This window comes from Herpailurus yagouaroundi, unplaced genomic scaffold (assembly GCF_014898765.1).
Source record: "Herpailurus yagouaroundi ecotype Mexico unplaced genomic scaffold, PumYag 207, whole genome shotgun sequence".
Classification (NCBI taxonomy): Eukaryota; Metazoa; Chordata; class Mammalia; order Carnivora; family Felidae; genus Herpailurus; species Herpailurus yagouaroundi.
The window spans coordinates 3,215,629-3,234,085 of record NW_024412438.1 but is presented as its reverse complement, the minus strand read 5'-3'; the positions used below and the strand labels follow the sequence as shown (position 1 = coordinate 3,234,085).

The following is an 18,457-nucleotide window of genomic DNA, read 5'->3' as shown; positions in this document are numbered from 1 at the left end:
GTGTGTGCGGCTGTGACACGGAGCGAGGGGGAGAGAGAGAGAGAAGGAGGGAGAGAGAGGGAGAGAGGAAGAAAAGGAGGGAGGGGGAGGGAGGGGAGGGCCCAGGTGAAATGGAGAGATTCAAGATGGCAGCCCAAAAGCGAGAAGGCAGGGCTCCCTCCTCCTGAGTCTCAAGTTCAAGTCCAGGCCACTCAAGGTCCCATCACGAAGGCAGAGCCTCTTTCACCAACGCGGACGTTCTGAGACACGTCACCTGCCCCTGTCGGCAGCCTCCCTTGTCCTGGGAAGCGCACGGTCCCGGTGGGCGCTGTGGGTGCTGGGTGCCGGGTGATGCCACACAGGAGATGCCATCCTCGCGTTGTCACTTCTCCCCAGTGTGTCTGCTTTTGTGTTTGCACGTGACAGTCTCTGTGAGGAGGTCTGTGAGAGCCTGGCTCTCTGTGCAGATTCCTGTTCCCAAGGTGAAATCAGAAAGGGGAAGGGAATCGGGGGTGTGGCTGTCCACCTTGTCCCCGGGGGGCCCCTCTTCCACCTGCAGGGGTGGGGCTGGCGCTCCGGTTGCATCCGAGGGGCGAGGGCCTCCGCGAGGGGGCGCGGGCTGTGGGGGTGCTGGGAGTGGTATGACATACTCTCCCTCCCTCCCTGCTCAGGGTTCCTTCCTTCCTCTCTGCTCTCTGCCTTCAGAAGCACAGAGGAGGGGTAGGGGTGGCTTCTTGGGCAGGGGGTCAGACTCATTCCTTTTGCCCCAGAGGAGCTGGCTTCCCCTCTGCTGGGCTGGGAGAGGAGGTAATTAATGACGGGGAGGCCAGGAGGGGAGAGCATTCAGGGCTAATGTTGGTATTAATCAGGAGCTGGTCCCCAGTGAGGGATAGGATTCATATGGGGCAGTGTGTGTGTGTGTGTGTGTGTGTGTGTGTGTGTGTTTGTGTTTGCACACACATGCATTCGTACTGGGGAGTGAGGGGCTGTGGGGGACCAGGGGCTCCCGACTCATCCCGTCAGCCTGCCCCCTCTCCCCGCTTACCCTTGTTTTGCTGGAAGTCCCTCCTGCTGTCTGTCCTCCAACCTCCTGCTGCCAGGCTGAAGGATGGCCCCGATCCCTCCCCAAGCCCTCGCGGGCCCTGACTGCAGGCCTGTGCATTAGGTGATTCCCGAGGCTGCCGGCCCTGCTAATTGCCTCCCATACTCCTCTCATCACCAGGCCCCCCCACAGACTCCATTAGCCCCCCCTCTCTCCCCTGATAGCCCCTAAATCAGCCCCAATTATTCACAGGAGGGGGTCTGGGCTGAGCTGTGATTACAGTGGAGGGCTGAGGGATGGGAAGCAGAGGGCAGGGCTGGGGGGGCGGGGGGGGGGCTGTGGGCAGATTCAGGCCAGGACCACCGGGGGCAGGGAGGGGATGCCCGGCTGGAAGGCAGGCAGTTGGGGCTATGGTTCCTTTTCCAGGGTCCCCCATCCACACCCGGAGACCCCGGAGGGCGAGGGAGGGGGCAGGTGGGCCCCCTGACTGGGACCATGCTGGCCAGGGTCTCGGAATCACTGCCAGGCACCTGGACAGGCTCGGTGAGCAGCAAGGAGGCTCTGTCCCTTGAGGCTCCCCCTGCCGGCTCCCCTGCCCTACCCAGGCTGCGCGCCTCCCCCCCCCCCCCCCACCAACAGTGGGCTGCAGGGGGGCGGAGGCCACTCCCTCCCTCGTCTGTAGGGCCTGACATGCAGGGGCGTGCGGGCGTCAGGCCTGAGGGGGGCGCTGTGTGCTCAGGACGCCAGCCGGAGGCTCAGCTGGTGCCCGCTCTCTCGGCCCTCCCCAATGCCTCTAAGGCGGCCCCCTCTGGGAACCACCGCCCCCCCCCCGCAGCCTTCCCATCCTGGAGGGAAGAGGCACCCACACGCTAACCCCCGGCTGGGCTCCCCGGGTTCTGAGCCACCACCGCCGTCCCCCGGGGTCAGTGCAGTGGCCTCGTCCCACTGCCCCTGCTTCACCGTGCTCCCTACAGCCACGTCAGCCCACAACTGTCCCGTTAAAGCCTGAGCTGGATCATGACCCTCCTCTGCTCAGAATCCCCTGCGGCCCCCCCCTCGCAGAACAAACCCCCACAGCCCACAAGGCCCCCGCGGGGTCTGGCTCATCCACGGCCAACACCCGCTCCTTGCAGGTTTCGGGCTGGTCTCTGAACGTGGCCTGTGCTCTGGCCTCGGGGTCTTGTACTCGCTCTTCCTGGCCTGCTCCCTCCTTCAGGACTTCATCTGGAGGTCACCTTTCCAGTGAGGCCTTCCCTGGCCTCCTTTCCCAAATCGCACCCCCCCCCCCCCCAGCACTCCCCTTCCCCTCCCGCATTATTTCCCTCTATTGGCGTCTGATGGCACCTATCATGGTAAGTGTCCGGATTTCTCTGATTTCGTGTTCATCGTCTCCCCTGCAGCACCGCTACCGGGTGCGAGCTTCCCTCTCGACCTCCGTGTTTAGATCTTTGCCTATTCTGTTCACAGAATAGCCCCAGTGCCTGCACACACAGGTGCTCAACGGATCTTTATTGCACCAACGAACGAACGAGTAACTATTTCCTCAACTAGCATGTGAGGTTTTGAGATCAAGGAACTTTTATTTCTTACCCAAATAAGTGATCAAATACAAAGGTCTTCGGGGAGAACCTGGTTATCGGTAGGTTTTTTTCAACAAAAGTAGCTGCCGCCATCATCATAGTCATAGTCGCTTCCTCTGTATCCTGGGCACAAAACACGTGATTGCGGAACAAAAGAATGAATGAGCTGGGGCGCCTGGCTGGCTCCCTTGCGTGGAGCATACGACCCTTGATCTCCAAGTTCAAGCCCCATGTTTGGTGGAGAGCCTCCCTTAAAAAAAAATCAGGGTCCCTGGGTGGCTCAGCTGGTTAAGCGTCTGACTCTTGATTTCGGCCCAGGTCGTGATATCATGGTGCGCGGAATCGAGCCCCTGGTCTGGCTCTGCGCTGACAGCATGGAATCTGCTTGGGATTCTTTCTTTCCCTCTCTTTCTGCCTCTTCCCCGCTGGCTCTCGGTCCCTAAATAAATAAATAGATAGATAAATAAATAAATAAATAAATAAGCTTTTTTAAAAAAAGTCAGCGTTTGGGGTACCTGGGTGGCTCAGTTGGTTAAGCATCCAATTCTTGATTTCTGCTCAAGTCATGATCTTGGGGTTTATGAGATCAAGCCGCACATTGAGCCCCTTGTCAGGCTCTGCACCCACAACATGGAACCGGCTTGGGATTCTCTCTCCCCCCCCCCCCCCCCGCCCCTCCTCTGCTCACTCTCTCTCAAAATAAATAATCATTTTTAAACAAAGGAAAAACAAAAACGAATAAGGACCTTGGACCTCCTGTTCCCTCTTGGGGGCATCCTTCCAGCCACAGGGCTGGCCCAGAAGGCCGAGCTGGGGTCCAGGGGGCTGGAGGAGCCTTCCGCAGGGTGGCTTACCACCGCTGGGACGTTTAAGGGGCACGCACTTCCTGCCAGGCTCTGAGTCACTAAGGCAATTTCAGCCAATCCCCAGTCCTGAAAGCACTCAGTCTAGGCGAGGCAAGTTTAACTTTCTTATGCAGGAGTGGGGAGGGAGAGACAGAGGTTGGACAGGGTCCCAGAGAAAGGGCCAGCGTCGTGCTGAACCTGACCGTGGAGGGAGCCGAGCACGTGCACAGGTGAGGGAGGGAGAGCGCAGGTCCCCCCACTGGTCCCTAGAGGGCGCTGCATCGGAAGTCTTTCGAGGCCTCTCTGGCCTCGGACATGCTGCAACTCGAAGGTCCTGGGCCTCCGGACCCTGGAGCCGTGCGCTGGTTTCTGCTGCCCCCTGCTGGAAACTTTTGGTCTTCCACCCGCGAACGCGTCCGGCCCTTCCGTTCCTCGGGCAGCACCTGCCCACCCCTCCCCACTGCAAACCTCCGGGAGCGTCACATTGAGCACTTGCTAGGCTCCCTCAGATGCGAGTCTCTCGGGTAGAAAATATTCTCAAGACATATTTTTGACAGAGGACTTGAAACCAGAATACACAAAGGATTCATCACTGTGAAACCCCACAATCCCACCCAAAGTGGGGGGGGGGGGTTGGTGCAAGCTTGGCACGGGGCGCCTGGCTACAAGGATAGATGAGAACATGTTCGCACAAGACTTGTACACACGCGTTCAGAGCACCTTTACTCGCAGTAGCTCAAAACTGGAAAAGCAAACGAGCCTGTCCCATCAACTGGGATGTGAAGATAAAGATAATCGTGGTACGTCCACACAGTGCGATGCCACTTAGTGGAAGGGGCAACGAACTATTGAAAAGCCTCCTGGTGAGTGGAGGAAGCCAGACATAAGCGCCTCAGTGTGGCGTGAGTCCGTGTACACGACCTTCGAGAACAAACAATTGCACAGTAACAGAAATCAGACGGGAGATGGCATAGAGCTGGGGTCGGGGTGGGGCATTGTCTGCAAGAGTCCACGGGAAGTTTTGGGGGAGACAAAATGTTTTAAAAAACTATTCTTCAACGTTTTTTATTTATTTTTGGGACAGAGAGAAACAGAGCATGAACGGGGGAGGGGCAGAGAGAGAGGGAGACACAGCATCGGAAACAGGCTCCAGGCTCCGAGCCATCAGCCCAGAGCCTGACGCGGGGCTCGAACTCACGGACCGCGAGATCGTGACCTGGCTGAAGTCGGACGCTTAACCGACTGCGCCACCCAGGCGCCCCTAAAAAACTATTCTGATTGGGGCACCTGGCCGGGTGGAGCATGCAACTCTCGATCTCCGGGTGGTGAGTTCAAGCCCCACCTTGCGTGTAGAGATTACTTAAAAAAAAAATTATTTTGAGGGGCGCCTGGGGGACTCAGTTGGTTAAGCATCCACTTCAGCCCAGGTCATGATCTCACGGTTCATGGGTTCGAGCCCCGCATCCAGCTCTGTGCTGACAGCTCAGAGCCTGGAGCCCGCTTGGGATTCTGGGTCTCCTTCTCTCTCTGCTCCTCCCCCCTCAAAAATAAACATTAAAACATTAAAAATAAATAAAAATTAAAAAATACTTTGATTGGAGAGGTGGTCACACAGGTTAACCACATTTGTCAAAATTCATCGGACCACGACCTCACACCAGTGAATAAGCCTGACACCAAAGGACAGACAGTGTGTGCGGTCCACTTACATGACGGCCCGGAGTGGTCACATCCACAGCCACGGAAAGTGGAAGAGCGGTAACCAGGGACGGGGGGGGGGCGGGCGTTGGGGACAGAGTCTGAGTTTGGAGTGATGAGAACCTTATGGAGACGGATGGTGGCTGCACGATATGCATGAGCTTATGCCACCGAAATGTACGCTTTGAAATGGTTAAAATGGTAAGTTTTGTTATGTAGATTTCTCCATAATTAAAAAAGAATCTTAAAAAGCATCATCGAACTGTACGCTTTTGAGTGGGTCCATTTTTTTTTTTTAATTGTACGTCAGCTATACCCCAATAGAGCTGATTTTTAAAACTCTCCGAGGAGGGGTGTTCCTGCCTCGCTCGCCCTGAGCCATCTGGGCTCTTTCTGTGGCTGGCGGTGGTTTAGCCCGGATGCCGCGCAGCCGGCGGGGCCCAGAGCGCGGTTCAAATCCTGCTGCCGCCACGACTGCACCCTGAGGCGCGGGCAGCTGTCTCATCCTGTAAGTGAAACCGACCTCGAGCTAGGGATTCGATGGCGCAGTACACCCAAAGGGCTAGCGAGGAGGAAAGCAAACCGTAGTTGTCACAAAAACGGTCTGTGTGGGTTCAGAGACGCCCGCGGTCCGGGGCCCTAAGAAGGGTGGGGTGCGGGTGCGCGCTGCAGCCGCCAGGTGGCGCCCGGCACCGGGCGGGCTCCGCGCTGGGGCGGCGGCTGGGCCGGGGGTCGCCGCGGCCCGGGTGGCTCGGGCGGAAGCGGAGGAGGGGACAGTGGGCTGCGGCCGGGCTCGGGTCCCGAGGTCGCCGGGCCGCCCAGGGAAGCTGCCCGCCGCAGACGGGCTCTTTGGCCCCCTGCACAGCCCCACTTTGCAGACTGGAAGGCTGGGGCGCGGGAGGCGGAGCACGCCGGGGCCCTGCGGCAGCTGGGGAGGGCGGGGGTCCCCACCCTGCCCGCTCCAGGCTAAGCTGCCACCCCGACCCCGCTCCCTCCGGCTCCCTCCGCCCGCCTGCCCCTCTCCTGGAGTTCCCAGCCCCCTCCCCCGGCTCGCCCCCCCCCGCCCCCCCGCCAGCGCCCCTCAGCCCCCCAGCCCCCGCAGCGTCCTCTTCCCCGGCACCTCCCTCTCCTGGCGCCCGCAGCCTCCCTAGCCCGCTCCCCCCACCTCCCCCGCGCCCCCTCAACACTTCCTGCCCCTCGGGGGCCCGGGGGCCCGCCCCCTTCCTGCCCCGCCCCGCCCCGCGGGCCGCACGCCCCGCCTCCCCGCCGGCCCGCCGGCCCCTTCTGGCCGCCCGGCGGTCCCCACCCCAGGCCGGCGACAGCCCGGGTCCGACGCAGGTGAGTGACTGCGCGCCCCCACCCGCTCCGCGACCTCCCCTACCCCGGGGAAGGACTGCGGGTGCCCCTGCGCGAGGGTGGGGGCGGCGGAGGGGGCGAGGGCACTGGGGTCGCCCTCCCCGGGGGACTGCACGTAAGTGACCTGCAGCGACGTGTGGGGCCGGGCGCTCTCCCCAACCCGTGGCCCCCTCGGGGCTGGACGGAGAATGGGGTGCCGGCTCCTCTTCTTGGCCGAGGGGAGCCCCCAGATCTGGGAGTCCAGGCTGCTGGGGTTCTAGTTCACTCTGCCCCCTCCCGGCTGTGGGCCCTCTGTGCCTCAGTTTCTCGTGTCTAAGCGGGGAACCATAAGACACGGCGCCTACCACGGTTGTTGGGAGGCTCAGAGGAACAAAAACATGTCTCCTGCTCCGCTGCCGCCTGGTCTGGGCCATTGTTGGTGCTGGCGCCTCCCGGGGAGGTTGGGGGGGTGAGGGGAGGGCCAGGTGTGCGGCTCACAGCTTTGCCGGTTTTGAGCACAGAAGGTTGGCCAAAGGCCTCCAGCGTCTAGATGGTCAGAAAAGCCTGGCCTGGCAGATGATTTGGGGTAGCAGGCTGGGGAGGGGGCGGGGGTGGTCGGGCCCAGACAGGGGGACCCCCAGCGAGGCCAGCTGGCGGCCCCACCCCGTCTCCTGCCTCCCACCGGATTCTCACTCTCCTGTCCTGACCTTTTATGAGTGGCCTCTCCCGGGGCTGCTGCGCTGTGACCCTAGTCCCCAGGGATGGGAACAGCCTGTACTGGCCCGGAGGTTCCCAGGCTCAGCCAGACCTCCTCCCCAGGCGGGATTGGGCAAGGGGTCAGCTGTCACCCCTGGCCTCAGCGGGGGCTGGGCAGGGGAGCGGTGTGCACAGGGAGCTGTTTTCTGAACACCACGCCAGCCCAATGCGTGACGGAGTGCCTGCGCGTGTGCACGTGTGAACCAAGGGTGGGGGCCGCCGTCCTGTCTCCTGTCATCTGTCCCCTGCTGCTCCTCTCCCAGTCCCGAGGCCTCCTGAAGTCTATGGCGCACTCACCAGTGCAGCGAGGGCTGGCCACCTGGGAGCTGGGTGGGAGGCCAGGCCGGCCTCTCTGTCCCCCGCTCTTCACCGGGAGGTGAAACCCAGCACTGGCATCGGTGCCTTCACTCCTGCCTGACCCCGCTCCCTATCAGACTTTCCCAGAAGAGGAAACTTGACTCTCCAGGCAGTCCACGAATCGAATGGGTCGGAAACCTGGATAGAGATAGAGGTCACTGGGCTGCTGTCTGCCTCCCTACCGCTGCCACCACAGCAGCTGCTGGGGAGGGGTGCTGGGGAGGGTGCTGGGGAGGGGTGCTGGGGAGGGTGCTGGGGAGGGTGCTGGGGAGGGGTGCTGGGGCCGGGCTGCTCCTCCACCACTGTGCTCCCCAGCCTCTCCTCTGAGTGGCCTCGGAAGCACTGAGTAAGAGTCTCCCTGGAGGCAGGAGGGGCTGGCCATCGGCTCGGGGAGGGTGTCCCCACCACTCCTGGCTCATAATCGGGCAGGGAGAAGCCAGCAGGAGGAAGGGGAGACAGGGAAGGAGAGACAAAGACAAAAACAGAGCTAGGAGGAGACAAAAATACGGAAACAGAGGCAAAGGCAGAGGCTTCTGCACACGAGAGCCAGAGGAGAGAAAGGGCAGACTTAGGGAAACGGAGAACGCACCTAGAGAAGGAGCAGGAAGGGGGTGGAGACAGGAGGAGAAGCAGGGTCAGAAGACCAAAGAGAAATCATGGGGGAGGCGGTAAAGGGGCAGCACAGGCTTCAGGGTTTGATTGACCTGGTCCAGGCCCCTGCTCTGCCGTCGCTTGGCTGTGTGACCGGGGGCAAGTTACTTAACTTCTCTGGGATGTTTCTTTATCTGTAAAATGGGAAGCATAATAGCACCTGCGTTTTGGGACTGCCGGGAGAATGGAGAGAGGTCGTCTAGCCCAGAGCGCACATTTAATCTGGGCTGGTGCAGATTACAGCCCCCACGCGTGCAGGTGGAGGTGTCCAGAGAGAAATGGCGTGTAGGGAGCTCTGGGACATGGGGCCTCCTGGGTCCCCTCTCCCACCTCTGCCCCATCCCCACATGAGGCATGGGGGGCGCCCAGTCCCTCTGTTTCAGAGGGGGTGTGCGGATGGACAGTGAGGGGCATTGTCCCGGGATCCCGAGGCCCTTGGTACGAGGTTAGGGTCCAGCCGTGTGGGCACACCCTCTGCTCTCCAGGCGACTCAGTGCCCCGCACGACTGTGCACTCGTCCCTTAGGACCTCAGAGGCCGGCGGTCAGGAGGGCAGGTCCGGAGCCGCCTTCCCCTCTGTAAGGGTGGAGGCTCCTTCTGGACCCCAGTTTCCGGCATCCTGCCGATCCTGGGTTTCGAGGGCCCTGGAAGGGGGGACCAGTTCTTCTGGCCGGTGAGCCGGGTTGAAGCCGCAGCCTCTGAACACCTCTCCCTCAGCCCCCGAGCCCCACAGAGTCAGGTCAGGGCTTGCTGGAGTCAGAAGGGGGCTCGGGCTTTATCGGGCCATCCCCTCCGTCAGGTGCGGAAAAGCGCCCTGACCCCACGGAGCTCCATTCCAGCGGGGAAGACCGACCTTCATAAGAACAGAAGGAGTGGGGCATGGGGGCTGTGAGGGTACATCGGGGCAGCCTGACCACTAACAGCCCCGGAGGAATAAGACTGAGGGTGCCCCAGCCTGGTGGGGCAGCCAGAGCACAGACCCGCAGCCCCAACGCTGATCCCTGATGGGTCCGCCAGACCTGAAGGTTTCCAGGGGCTGCGAACTCCTGGGATGGCCTGGCTTAGTCCCACATGCCCCCGGAGGAGGGACACGGTGCCGAGCCCTCGGCTGGGGTCTGGGGAGTGCTGGTCCGTGTCCGTGTGGAGCTGGCCTCCGGCAAGAGCAGCCCAGGGCTCCTCTGGGCCGGGGGGGTCTGTGGTGGCTGGGCTGAGGGCCTGCAGGAGGGCCCGAGGGCTGGAGGAGTGTATGAAGCCTGCAGCCACTGAGGGGGCATCCTGGGAGAGGCTGTGAGGATGGGCCCCTGGCGGGCCTGGCTCCTGGTGCCCTTTCGTGTGGTGTGGGGAGCCACAGAAGTCTCTGGAGAGGGGCAGTGGCCGGAGCAGGGCTGTGCTTTCTGAGGGTGTCTGGCGGTGGCAGTGAGCGGGTGGGCCGGTGCTTTGTTCTTTGAAGCAGATCCTAATTCCCTTGTTGCCTCTGATGCCCGAGACCCCCCACGTCCGCCTGTGGCTGCAGAGCGTGGCCGCCGGCACCCACGGGTGGTGGCAGGGGCCCGGACCGCACTGGCGCCGGCCTCCGGCAGGCACGCGATGCCTGCTTGGTGATTCAGAATCCCTGCAGTTTCCCTATTTCCTGATGAGTAAACAGGTCGGGCTGAGGACCCTCTAGCTTCTGTTTCCTGAGCCACAGAGAACGCCAGGCCGGCCCCTCACCCCTGCCCCCTTCCCGCCCAGCCTCTGGCTCGCACACAGGCTTCCTGTCCCTCCATCCGGCAGACATTCCTGGCTGCAAAAGGCCTGGCTGGGTGCGGGAGGGGCTGGGCGCTCGCGTGTGCAGGCGTGTGCACGTGCGCGGACGTGGAGAGAGCGGCCCAGGCTGCTGGAGCTGGGTCAGGGTGCGTCCCTGCGTGGAGAGGGAGGGAGGAGTCTTCCCACTGGGGTCTAGCTGCCGAGTGGGGAGGACTGAGTGACCCTGTCTCCATGGCAAAGACAGATCTGGAAACGGCACAGAGAGAGAGAGAGACGGGGAAGGAGACAGACAGACAAGGGAGACACAGGGCAAGGCAGCCCCGGGCACAAGCTAAGACACTCGGCCCGGTGAGCCGAGTGCGGCCGGAGTTCCCCTCCCGCGCCACACCTGAGGATGGATTCCCTAGTGCAGTCAACACACCGCACGACTGTGCTGTACCCGACAGCCTTGATATAGGAAAGGAAGGAGAGAGACAGAAAGACACAGACCAAGAAACTGATGGAGGAAGAAAAAAAAAAAAGGCAGAAAGCAAAGAGTTTTTGATGAGGAACAAGACAGAAACAAAAAGAGGCAGAGAGCCTAGAACGTGGGGGATTCTGTTTCTGCACCAGCGCAGGTCCTCTGAGCTGCTTCTGGTCTGAGGCTCTGTTCCGGGGCGGTCACGGGAACTGGCAGTCCCAGCCCTCACAGCACCCTGTGAGATGCGGGGGTTATTCTCCCATTTTACAGAGGGGGAAATGGAGGCTGGAGGCCCACGGGGCTCGAGGGATGTGCTCGGAAGTGACAACTTGTAAGCCCTAGAAGCTTTGGATTCCAAGATGAGAGGGAGGACAGAGAGCCGGAGAGGAGAGGAGGGGCCACCGGGACCCAGCAAGGCGCTGGAGGTGGTGCTCAGGCTGGGGGCTGGGGGGAAGCAGAACCCAAGCGGTCCAACTCATCCGCCGCCTTTGGCTTCAAGACATACCTGGCGGGCAGCCCGTGGTTCTGAGGGATCAGGTTTTGTGGGGGGTCTGGCCCCTCCCCACCCCCACTTCCCTTCTCTGTGCCAGCAGCTAAGGCCCCCTTCCCCGATCAGCCTGGGGGTTTTTCAGTTCCGAGCAAAAAAAAAAAAAAAACCAAAAAGAACGAAAAACAAGAAACAGCTTTTCTTGGAATTAATGCTCAAAGGGCCAAGGGCGCCAAGGGCAGTGGGGACAGGGATGGGCTCAGGAGACCCGGGACCCCAGCCGCCATCCTGGTGACCGCGAACGTAACTCCTGTATTAATCCTGGGGACAGCCCTACAAAGGGAAGTGCTATCATCCCCATTTTACAGACCAGGGAACTGAGACCTGGCGTTCATCGCCCAGCTCAGAGGGTGTCCTTCGCTGCTCCACCTCCTGGAGAAGAGCCCTGAGGAAGCCCTCTTGCTCTCTGCCTCCTACAGAAACGGATCACCTCCTGCCCACTGGGAGCGCGGACCCAGAGTCATTTCCCTCCTGCTAAGGGGGCCGGGGCACCAGGAGGGCAGGGCTCCCCACCAGAGGGAACCCGGCTGCGGCTGGGGGCTCGGGGCCTCGGGGGCCGGGGCCTGGCCGGGGGCCCAGCTGCCTTGCATCTCGAGGTGGAGGAGAGGAGACTGACTGTAAACGCATCCCGGTTCCCACGCCTCTGGTCTGTCCCTGTGGCAGCTCCCCGTTCCGCCTCCCCCCCCCCCCCGCCCCCTCCCGGCTCCCCCTCTGCATAACTGAGGCTGTTACACAGAGATGCAAAGCCCCTGGGATTCCCGGGTGGGCCGGATTGATGGGAAGCGTGGTTGGGGTGGGGAGGCTGCCGCACTCTGGGTCTTTGCTGCTGCTGGCTGTGTGGCCCCGGGTGGGGGACTTACCCGCCCTGTGTCCTCACCTGTAGAGGGGGTACTGCACCCACCACCGTGGATTTCATACGCAGCTCCCTGCCTTTCTCCACGCAGTAGATGATGCCTTCTTGTGAGGGCAGGTGGGGGCCTACAGGGAGGGGGAATGGGGCGCCCTCAGGGACCGCAGTGTGGGCCCCGGGGCAGGACAGGGCCGGACGGGAGTCAGAGCTGTCTGGTTCAAACCCCCGAGAGGGGAGTGTGTGCAGGCACATGGGCCCCGATGCTGGTGGGCCTGGGGGTGTTAGGGAAGGACAGGCCAGGGCCTCAATTCCCCCAGCCCCTTGGGGACAAAGTCTCAGATGGAAACAAGCTGGGGGACCAGGCTGGGGCTCTGGGCTCCTGGTCAGGCCTGTGTTCCTTCCCTCCTCAGGGGCTGAGGTCCCTCAGGCCAACCGCTTCTCCTCCCTCCCGGGATCCCCCACCCTCCCTCCCTGCGGACCACCCACTGGTGGTGGACCCACCCGGGCTCCAGTCCCACTGCTGACCAGCTGGGGCCTCCCCTGCATTCCGGGAACGGAGGCCCTCTGGGAAAACAATCTCCCCCACCCCTGCAGCCAGCTAATCTCTGGTTGTCAGGGCCCAGCCCTCCTCATGCCCCCCTGCCCACCTCCTGAAGCCCTCAGGTGAACCATTTCCTCTAGAAGTTGGTCTGGGAGGCAGTGACTGTCCACAGGGCTCTGACCTGTCTCCACGGGGTAGGTCCCACTGCAGCCTTGAGCTCTGGCGACAGATCCAGGAGGGGGGGGGGTCCCTGTGGGGCTGGATGTGAGGCTCACCCAGGGGTCAGGGTGACGACCTGAATCCATTCAGACTGAGCCCCAGTGAGGACAGCGAGGGTCCACGGAGAGGTCAGCGTGGAGAAGACCTTGGGGTGGAGAGGGGGTATGTGTGAGGGCTCGGGGCCCTGCCAAGGGAGGGCCAGGCAGGGAGGGGTCAACTGGGTGCTGACGGGGATGGCCCTGGAGGTGGGCCCCACACCTGGGAAGGTGGCCGGTGCAGGGCAGGGTGGAGGGGATAGTTTGGGGGTGGCGGGAGAAGGGACGATGTGGGGGGTGCCCTGGGACAGACCGGTGACCCCGTCTGAAGGACACTTCCGACTGGCCAGGCTCTCTGAGGACAGGCTGTTTCGTCTGAAGCCCTTCAGAGGGGGACCACGGTGCTCAGCTCAGAGACAACCTAACAGAAAGAGGCTTCTGGCCCTGCCCCCTGCACCCCACCTTCTGAATTCAGGGTGTCGGGAAGAGGGAGCCCATGACCCTGCTCTCCTCCCCCACATCACACATTCTAGCCAGGCTCTATTTCCTGTTTTCAGGCTCCGTATCCTGAGCGCTGGGATCCCCCAGGACGCTCCCTGGCGCCCCCCAGGCCCCTGGGCCCAGGGCCTAGCCGCCCTGCCCCTTGGCTCAGCTGAGCTTCTCAGGCTGCAGGAGGCCATAGAGGCCTGGTGAGTTACTGGAGGACCGAGGTTGGTTGGGGGAGCACAGAGAAGGCTAGGGGTGGACACGTGCCCCAGGGGAGCGGTGACAGGGACACCAGCCAGAGGACCAAAGGGAGGAAAGCCCGTGGGCCGGGGGGGGGGGGGGGGGGGGCAAGAGACAGCAGGAGGCATTTTGGGGCCGAAGCAGAGGGCAGCATGGGGTTAAGTCAGGGAGCACCTCTCTCAGACCTGGAGGGCTGGAGCGCTGCCGCCGCCGCCGGGGACCCTGGGAGCGTGTGGGTGGGGGGCATGGGGTGGGGCCAGGCAGCAGGCATTCCAGAGATACTCAGGGGGGGCCAGGGGCCAGCAACCACGGCCTTTCTCTCTTCTCGGGAAAATTATAAGCAGATGTGGGCGCCTCGGGGAGGCAGAGAGCAAGGAGCCAGGACAAGTTGTAGGAACACTGAACCCAGAATCTGAAACAGGCTGCGGGGGTGGCCTCTCAGGAGCCCAGCCCCTCCTGAGCTCAGGAGCCACAACAGACCCTGCTGAGGTCCTGACCTGCTTCCCACCCACTGGGCGAGGCCGGGTTGGAGGGGGCGGAGAGGAGCTGTTTCCAGATGGCCGATGGGGTGGCCAGAGGGAGGTGGGGGCTGCTTCTGTCCGAGGCCGGGTTGGGGACGTCCTCGGGCAGTAGTCCCCGGAGCTGGGTACGGAGGTGCCCTGGCCAGGGTTTAACAGGTGCCTCTGGCGGGTGCGGATGAGGCTGCCCCTGGTCTGCGGTGTTGGCCCATGTCCCCCATGGAAGTAATTCCCCGAGCCTGATTTCTAGCTCCTGATGTGTCGTCTGTGAGCGGGGAGCTGGGCAGAGACGCGCACCGTTGGCTCCCGCGAGCCCAGGCGAGCAGGTGCCCGCACGCCCGTGGTCAGGAGGGGCCTCCTTCAGGGCCACCCGGTCCCGCCCCAGCCCCGCGCCTCCTGTGGCCGCTCTCCACCTGCACACATGCGGGCCGGGAAGCCCCCCACTTGAGGCGGCCGGCCGACTCCCTTCCGGAACCTTGGCTGTTGGAAAGTCCTTCCTCCAGCTGAGCCCAGGTGGGCCTCCCCCCTGACTTCCCCGCTGGCCCCGGCCTCACACCTTGGTACCAAGGTCAGAGTGCCCTGGGCTGGGGCTCAGAGATACCAGGCAGGATCCCCGTCCCGGGAAGAGGCACTGGCTGGTGGTGTGTGAGTGAAGGGTGCTGGGAGGGAGGGGCAGGGGGGGGGGGGCACGGTCTGCAGGGAAGGAGGGGTGACGAGAAGAGAAGAGAAGGCAGGGGGACAAGAGGCAGCCGCCTCTGCAGACACGTGGTCCTCCGGGCTGTGGCTCTGCGCCGGTCCCCCGCTCTGCCCCTGGCCTCTGCGATGCCACCAGCTCTGCGTGCCCTCCTTCTCCTGGGCCTGGGCCTGCGGCTGGCTGGAGCCCTCAACCCCAGTGACCCCAACACCTGCAGCTTCTGGGAAAGGTGAGGGGTGCCTGCTCCCCGGGTCTCCTCCTCCTCTCCTTCCCAGCCTCCCTGTCCCTCTGCAGCCCTCCCCTCCCTCCTGGTTCTGCTCTCTGCTCCTCCAGGCCCCCCTGACTCCGGCTCTGACCCCGTCCTGTCCTTAACCACCCCCCCCCCCCCCCCCCGGCCCTCCTCCCCCTGTCCTGCAGCTTCACCACCACCACCAAGGAGTCTCACTCCCGCCCCTTCAGCCTGCTCCCCTCGGAGCCCTGCGACCGGCCCTGGGAGAGCCCCCACACCTGCCCCCGGCCCACGTGAGTGCCCACCCCACCCCGCACACCCTCATTCTCTCCTCGGAGACTCGGAGGCAGAGGCACTCAAGGCGTGGCTTGGGGAGGCTGGCGTGGGGTGCGCCGCGGGGTCGGGTGGGGGGCCTGGGGGGAACGCTCCTTCTGTGCTCCCCCGGGCCCAGAGCGGCGAGCGGTGCCCCTGCTGCCCCCGTGCCACGTGGTGGGCGGGGGCGGGGCGGGGCGGGGCGGGGCGGGGGACAGCCCGGCCGCAGCAGGGGGGCTGAGGGCCGCCTGCCTCGCGGTCTCCTAGGGTTGTCTACAGGACGGTGTACCGCCAGGTGGTGAAGACAGACCACCGGAAGCGACTCCAGTGCTGCCGGGGCTTCTATGAGAGCAGTGGGATCTGTGTCCGTGAGTCCTGGGGGGCCGTGGGGGGCCTCGTCCCCCCCTGCCGCCCCGGGTGTGTCCCCGGGACGGCAGCCGCCACTTGCTGCCTGTGTCTCCAGCTGACCCCGTGTGTCTCCCGCCCCTTCTCTCTGAGCCCCGGGGCAGCCTCTCTCTGTCACTGTGGGTCTGGGTCCATCGCTATCTCTTCTCATCCCTGTCTGTCTGTTGCCGTCTGTCTCTGACTTGTCACTGCCCAGTCTCTCCTGCACCCCCAAACTCCTGCCCCCCCCTCCGTCCTGCCTAACCCCCACCCAGCCCACCCCCTCTGCACAGCATCCATGTCTGGTCCCTACCTGAGGAGCCCCTGTGCCTTTTCCCAACAAGGTGCTTGGAGAATGTCACAGAGAGGGGCTGGGGAGCCTTGAGTCCTGGCCCCTGTCTTCTGCGTCTCAGAGGCAGAAAAATGCTAGTGCTTCTGGGGAGAGTCAGCCTGCCCCCCCCCCCCCGCCGCCCCGGGGCAGAAAAGGATGGGGGGGAGGAGTGTCACCCAGCAACACCCCCCCAAGAGGAGGATGGGCGGGTGGGGGCGGGGGAAGCACAACCCCCTCCCTTCGTCTCTGCCCCAGCGCTCTGTGACCAGGAGTGCGTCCATGGCCGCTGTGTGGCACCCAATCAGTGCGAGTGTGCGCAGAACTGGAGGGGTGACGACTGTTCCAGTGGTGAGTAGCCGGTGACCGCAGGTCCCAGGACCCCGGGCGGCGCCCTCCTTACCGCCCACGGGTGCTCACGCCCCGGGACAGTCACCCACAGGAGCCCCATAGCCACCACGGCCCTTTCGGGAGGGGGGGTGCTACAGGGCACGGGTGTGGGGGGCTGGGGGACAGAGCCCAGGGCTGAGTGGAGGCCAGGGAGGGGTGAGACCCCTGGTGACTCCCTTCTACCCTCCCCGCCCCCAGGGTGTGCCCCAGGAGTGTGGGGGCTGCAGTGTGACAAGCCCTGTCACTGTGGCAACGGCAGCTCCTGTGACCCCAAGAGTGGAGCGTGCTCCTGCCCCCCCGGCCTGCAGCCCCCACGCTGCCTGGAGCCCTGCTCCCCGGGCTACTATGGTCCCGCCTGCCAGTTCCACTGCCTGTGCCACGGAGCACCCTGTGACCCCCAGACGGGAGCCTGCTTCTGCCCCCCAGAGAGGACTGGGGCCAGGTGCATAATGGGGTCGCAGCCACAGGGCCCCACGAGCATACACAGGGATCCGAGGGGACTCAGGCTCCCAAACGGGATGGGATGCAGAGGCCAAGGTCCTCGGCCCAGCTCTGCCGCCTGCTAGCTGAGCGACCCTGAGCAGATCGACCCCTCATGGGCTTGTGCCTGTCTGTGAAGCGGGAACAGTGTCCTCCACCCGGGAGGCTTGCTGTGAAGACAGCCCAAGCCTGTGTGTGTGCGACCATGTTGCGAGGTGGGGCTGACACAGGGTCCCAGGCGGCCTGTCGGCCTGGCCTGTCGCAAGGAGGTGGAGGCAGAGTGGGGGGATGTGCACCAGGCGGAGGTCAAGAAGGGTCCGGCCTCACAGAGGAGCCAGGGAGGGGAGCCGTCCGGGCCGGAGCAGAGGTGCTGGGGGTGGGGGGAGTGCACAGGCTGTTCCCCTTCCCATCTGGCGGTGCTGGCTGTCCCCACCGCTTCTCTCCTCCTGGAAACCTTTGCTTTCTGACTCCTGCAGTCCCCAGCAGGGACCAGAGCCGGGAGCTCAGGACTTCCCCGGGGGGAAGAGGCGTGCAGGCGGCCAGCCCTGGGAGGCCCAGCCGGGGCGCGGGCTGCTTGTGTGCACACTGACCTCGACCGCTTTACCCAGCAGCTGTGAGATACCCTGTGTCCGGGGCACCGTCGGCTTCTTCTGCCCCAGCACCTATCCTTGCCACAACGGGGGCGTCTTCCAGGCCTCCCAGGGCTCCTGCAGCTGCCCACATGGGTGGATGGTAGGCCGGGGGGGGGGGGGTATGGGGGGGTTTGGGGCGGGGGGGGGGGTGGGTGCCCGGGAAGGGGGTGGGCTCTGGGGACCCTGCGGAGGTTTGAAGGGGGGGGGGGGTATGAAGGGGCCCTGTGCCCAGGGGGAGTGGCGGGCACCCAGGGCTCTGTCCACCTTCTGCCTCTCCAGGGCATCATCTGCTCCCTGCCCTGCCTGGAGGGCTTCCACGGACCCAACTGCTCCCAAGAGTGTCGCTGTCACAATGGTGGCCTCTGCGACCGCTTCACTGGGCAGTGTCGCTGCGCTCCGGGCTACACGGGGGATCGGTGAGTGGCTTCGGCGAGGGCGGGGGCCGGGCGGGGGTGGGCGCCGCCGGGGCTCATTCGGCCGGCGCCCAGGTGCCGTGAGGAGTGCCCCGTGGGCCGCTTCGGGCAGGACTGTGCGGAGACGTGCGACTGCGCGCCCGGCGCCCGCTGCTTCCCGGCCAACGGCGCGTGTCTGTGCGAACACGGCTTCACCGGGGACCGCTGCACCGAGCGCCTCTGCCCCGACGGCCGCTACGGCCTCAGCTGCCAGGAGCCGTGCACCTGCGACCCGGAGCACAGCCTCAGGTGCGCCGCGGGGCCCGCGCTCACGGGTGCCGAGGCTGGGGCAGGCCAAGCCCCAGGGCGGGACAGACGTCGCAGAAGGCAGAGGGAGGGGCCTCGGGGAGGGGGGCGGGGCGCGCTCGGAACGTCCCCCGTCCCCGGTTCCGCGAAGCCCCGCGCGCGCGGAGGGGCCGGGGGTGGGGGGGGGCGAGCCCGGGGGGGGGGCGGGGCCGGGCGCGGGCCCCGCAGCTCTGACGGCGCCGCCCCTCCCGCCCCTCCCGCCGCAGCTGCCACCCGATGAGCGGGGAGTGCGCGTGCCTGCCGGGCTGGGCCGGCCTGCACTGCAACGAGAGCTGCCCGCAGGACACGCACGGGCCCGGCTGCCAGGAGCACTGCCTCTGCCTGCACGGCGGCGTGTGCCAGCCCGACAGCGGCCGGTGCCGCTGT

General features: G+C 64.3%; 1 protein-coding gene across 7 annotated transcripts in view; it reads left to right on the top strand.

Moving 5' to 3' along the window:
- Window positions 1-6,399: 6,399 nt before the first annotated feature.
- The window catches only part of PEAR1 (platelet endothelial aggregation receptor 1), an 18,086-nt gene continuing 6,028 nt past the window's right edge, over window positions 6,400-18,457 (top strand). For 2 of the 7 annotated variants that reach the window (XM_040452580.1, XM_040452572.1), the window contains exons 1-12: window positions 6,400-6,482; window positions 13,198-13,329; window positions 14,135-14,397; window positions 14,662-14,807; window positions 14,996-15,100; window positions 15,387-15,487; window positions 16,090-16,182; window positions 16,420-16,663; window positions 17,310-17,433; window positions 17,613-17,749; window positions 17,822-18,034; window positions 18,298-18,428. In XM_040452580.1, the coding sequence (XP_040308514.1) occupies window positions 14,707-14,807; window positions 14,996-15,100; window positions 15,387-15,487; window positions 16,090-16,182; window positions 16,420-16,663; window positions 17,310-17,433; window positions 17,613-17,749; window positions 17,822-18,034; window positions 18,298-18,428 (1,249 nt within the window). In that variant the 5' untranslated portion in view covers window positions 6,400-6,482; window positions 13,198-13,329; window positions 14,135-14,397; window positions 14,662-14,706. Of the gene's footprint in view, window positions 6,483-13,197; window positions 13,330-13,638; window positions 14,398-14,645; window positions 14,808-14,995; window positions 15,101-15,386; window positions 15,488-16,089; window positions 16,183-16,419; window positions 16,664-17,309; window positions 17,434-17,612; window positions 17,750-17,821; window positions 18,035-18,297; window positions 18,429-18,457 lie in introns of those variants that run through there. The other 5 variants (XM_040452579.1, XM_040452574.1, XM_040452578.1 and 2 more) reach the window with 5 other exon arrangements.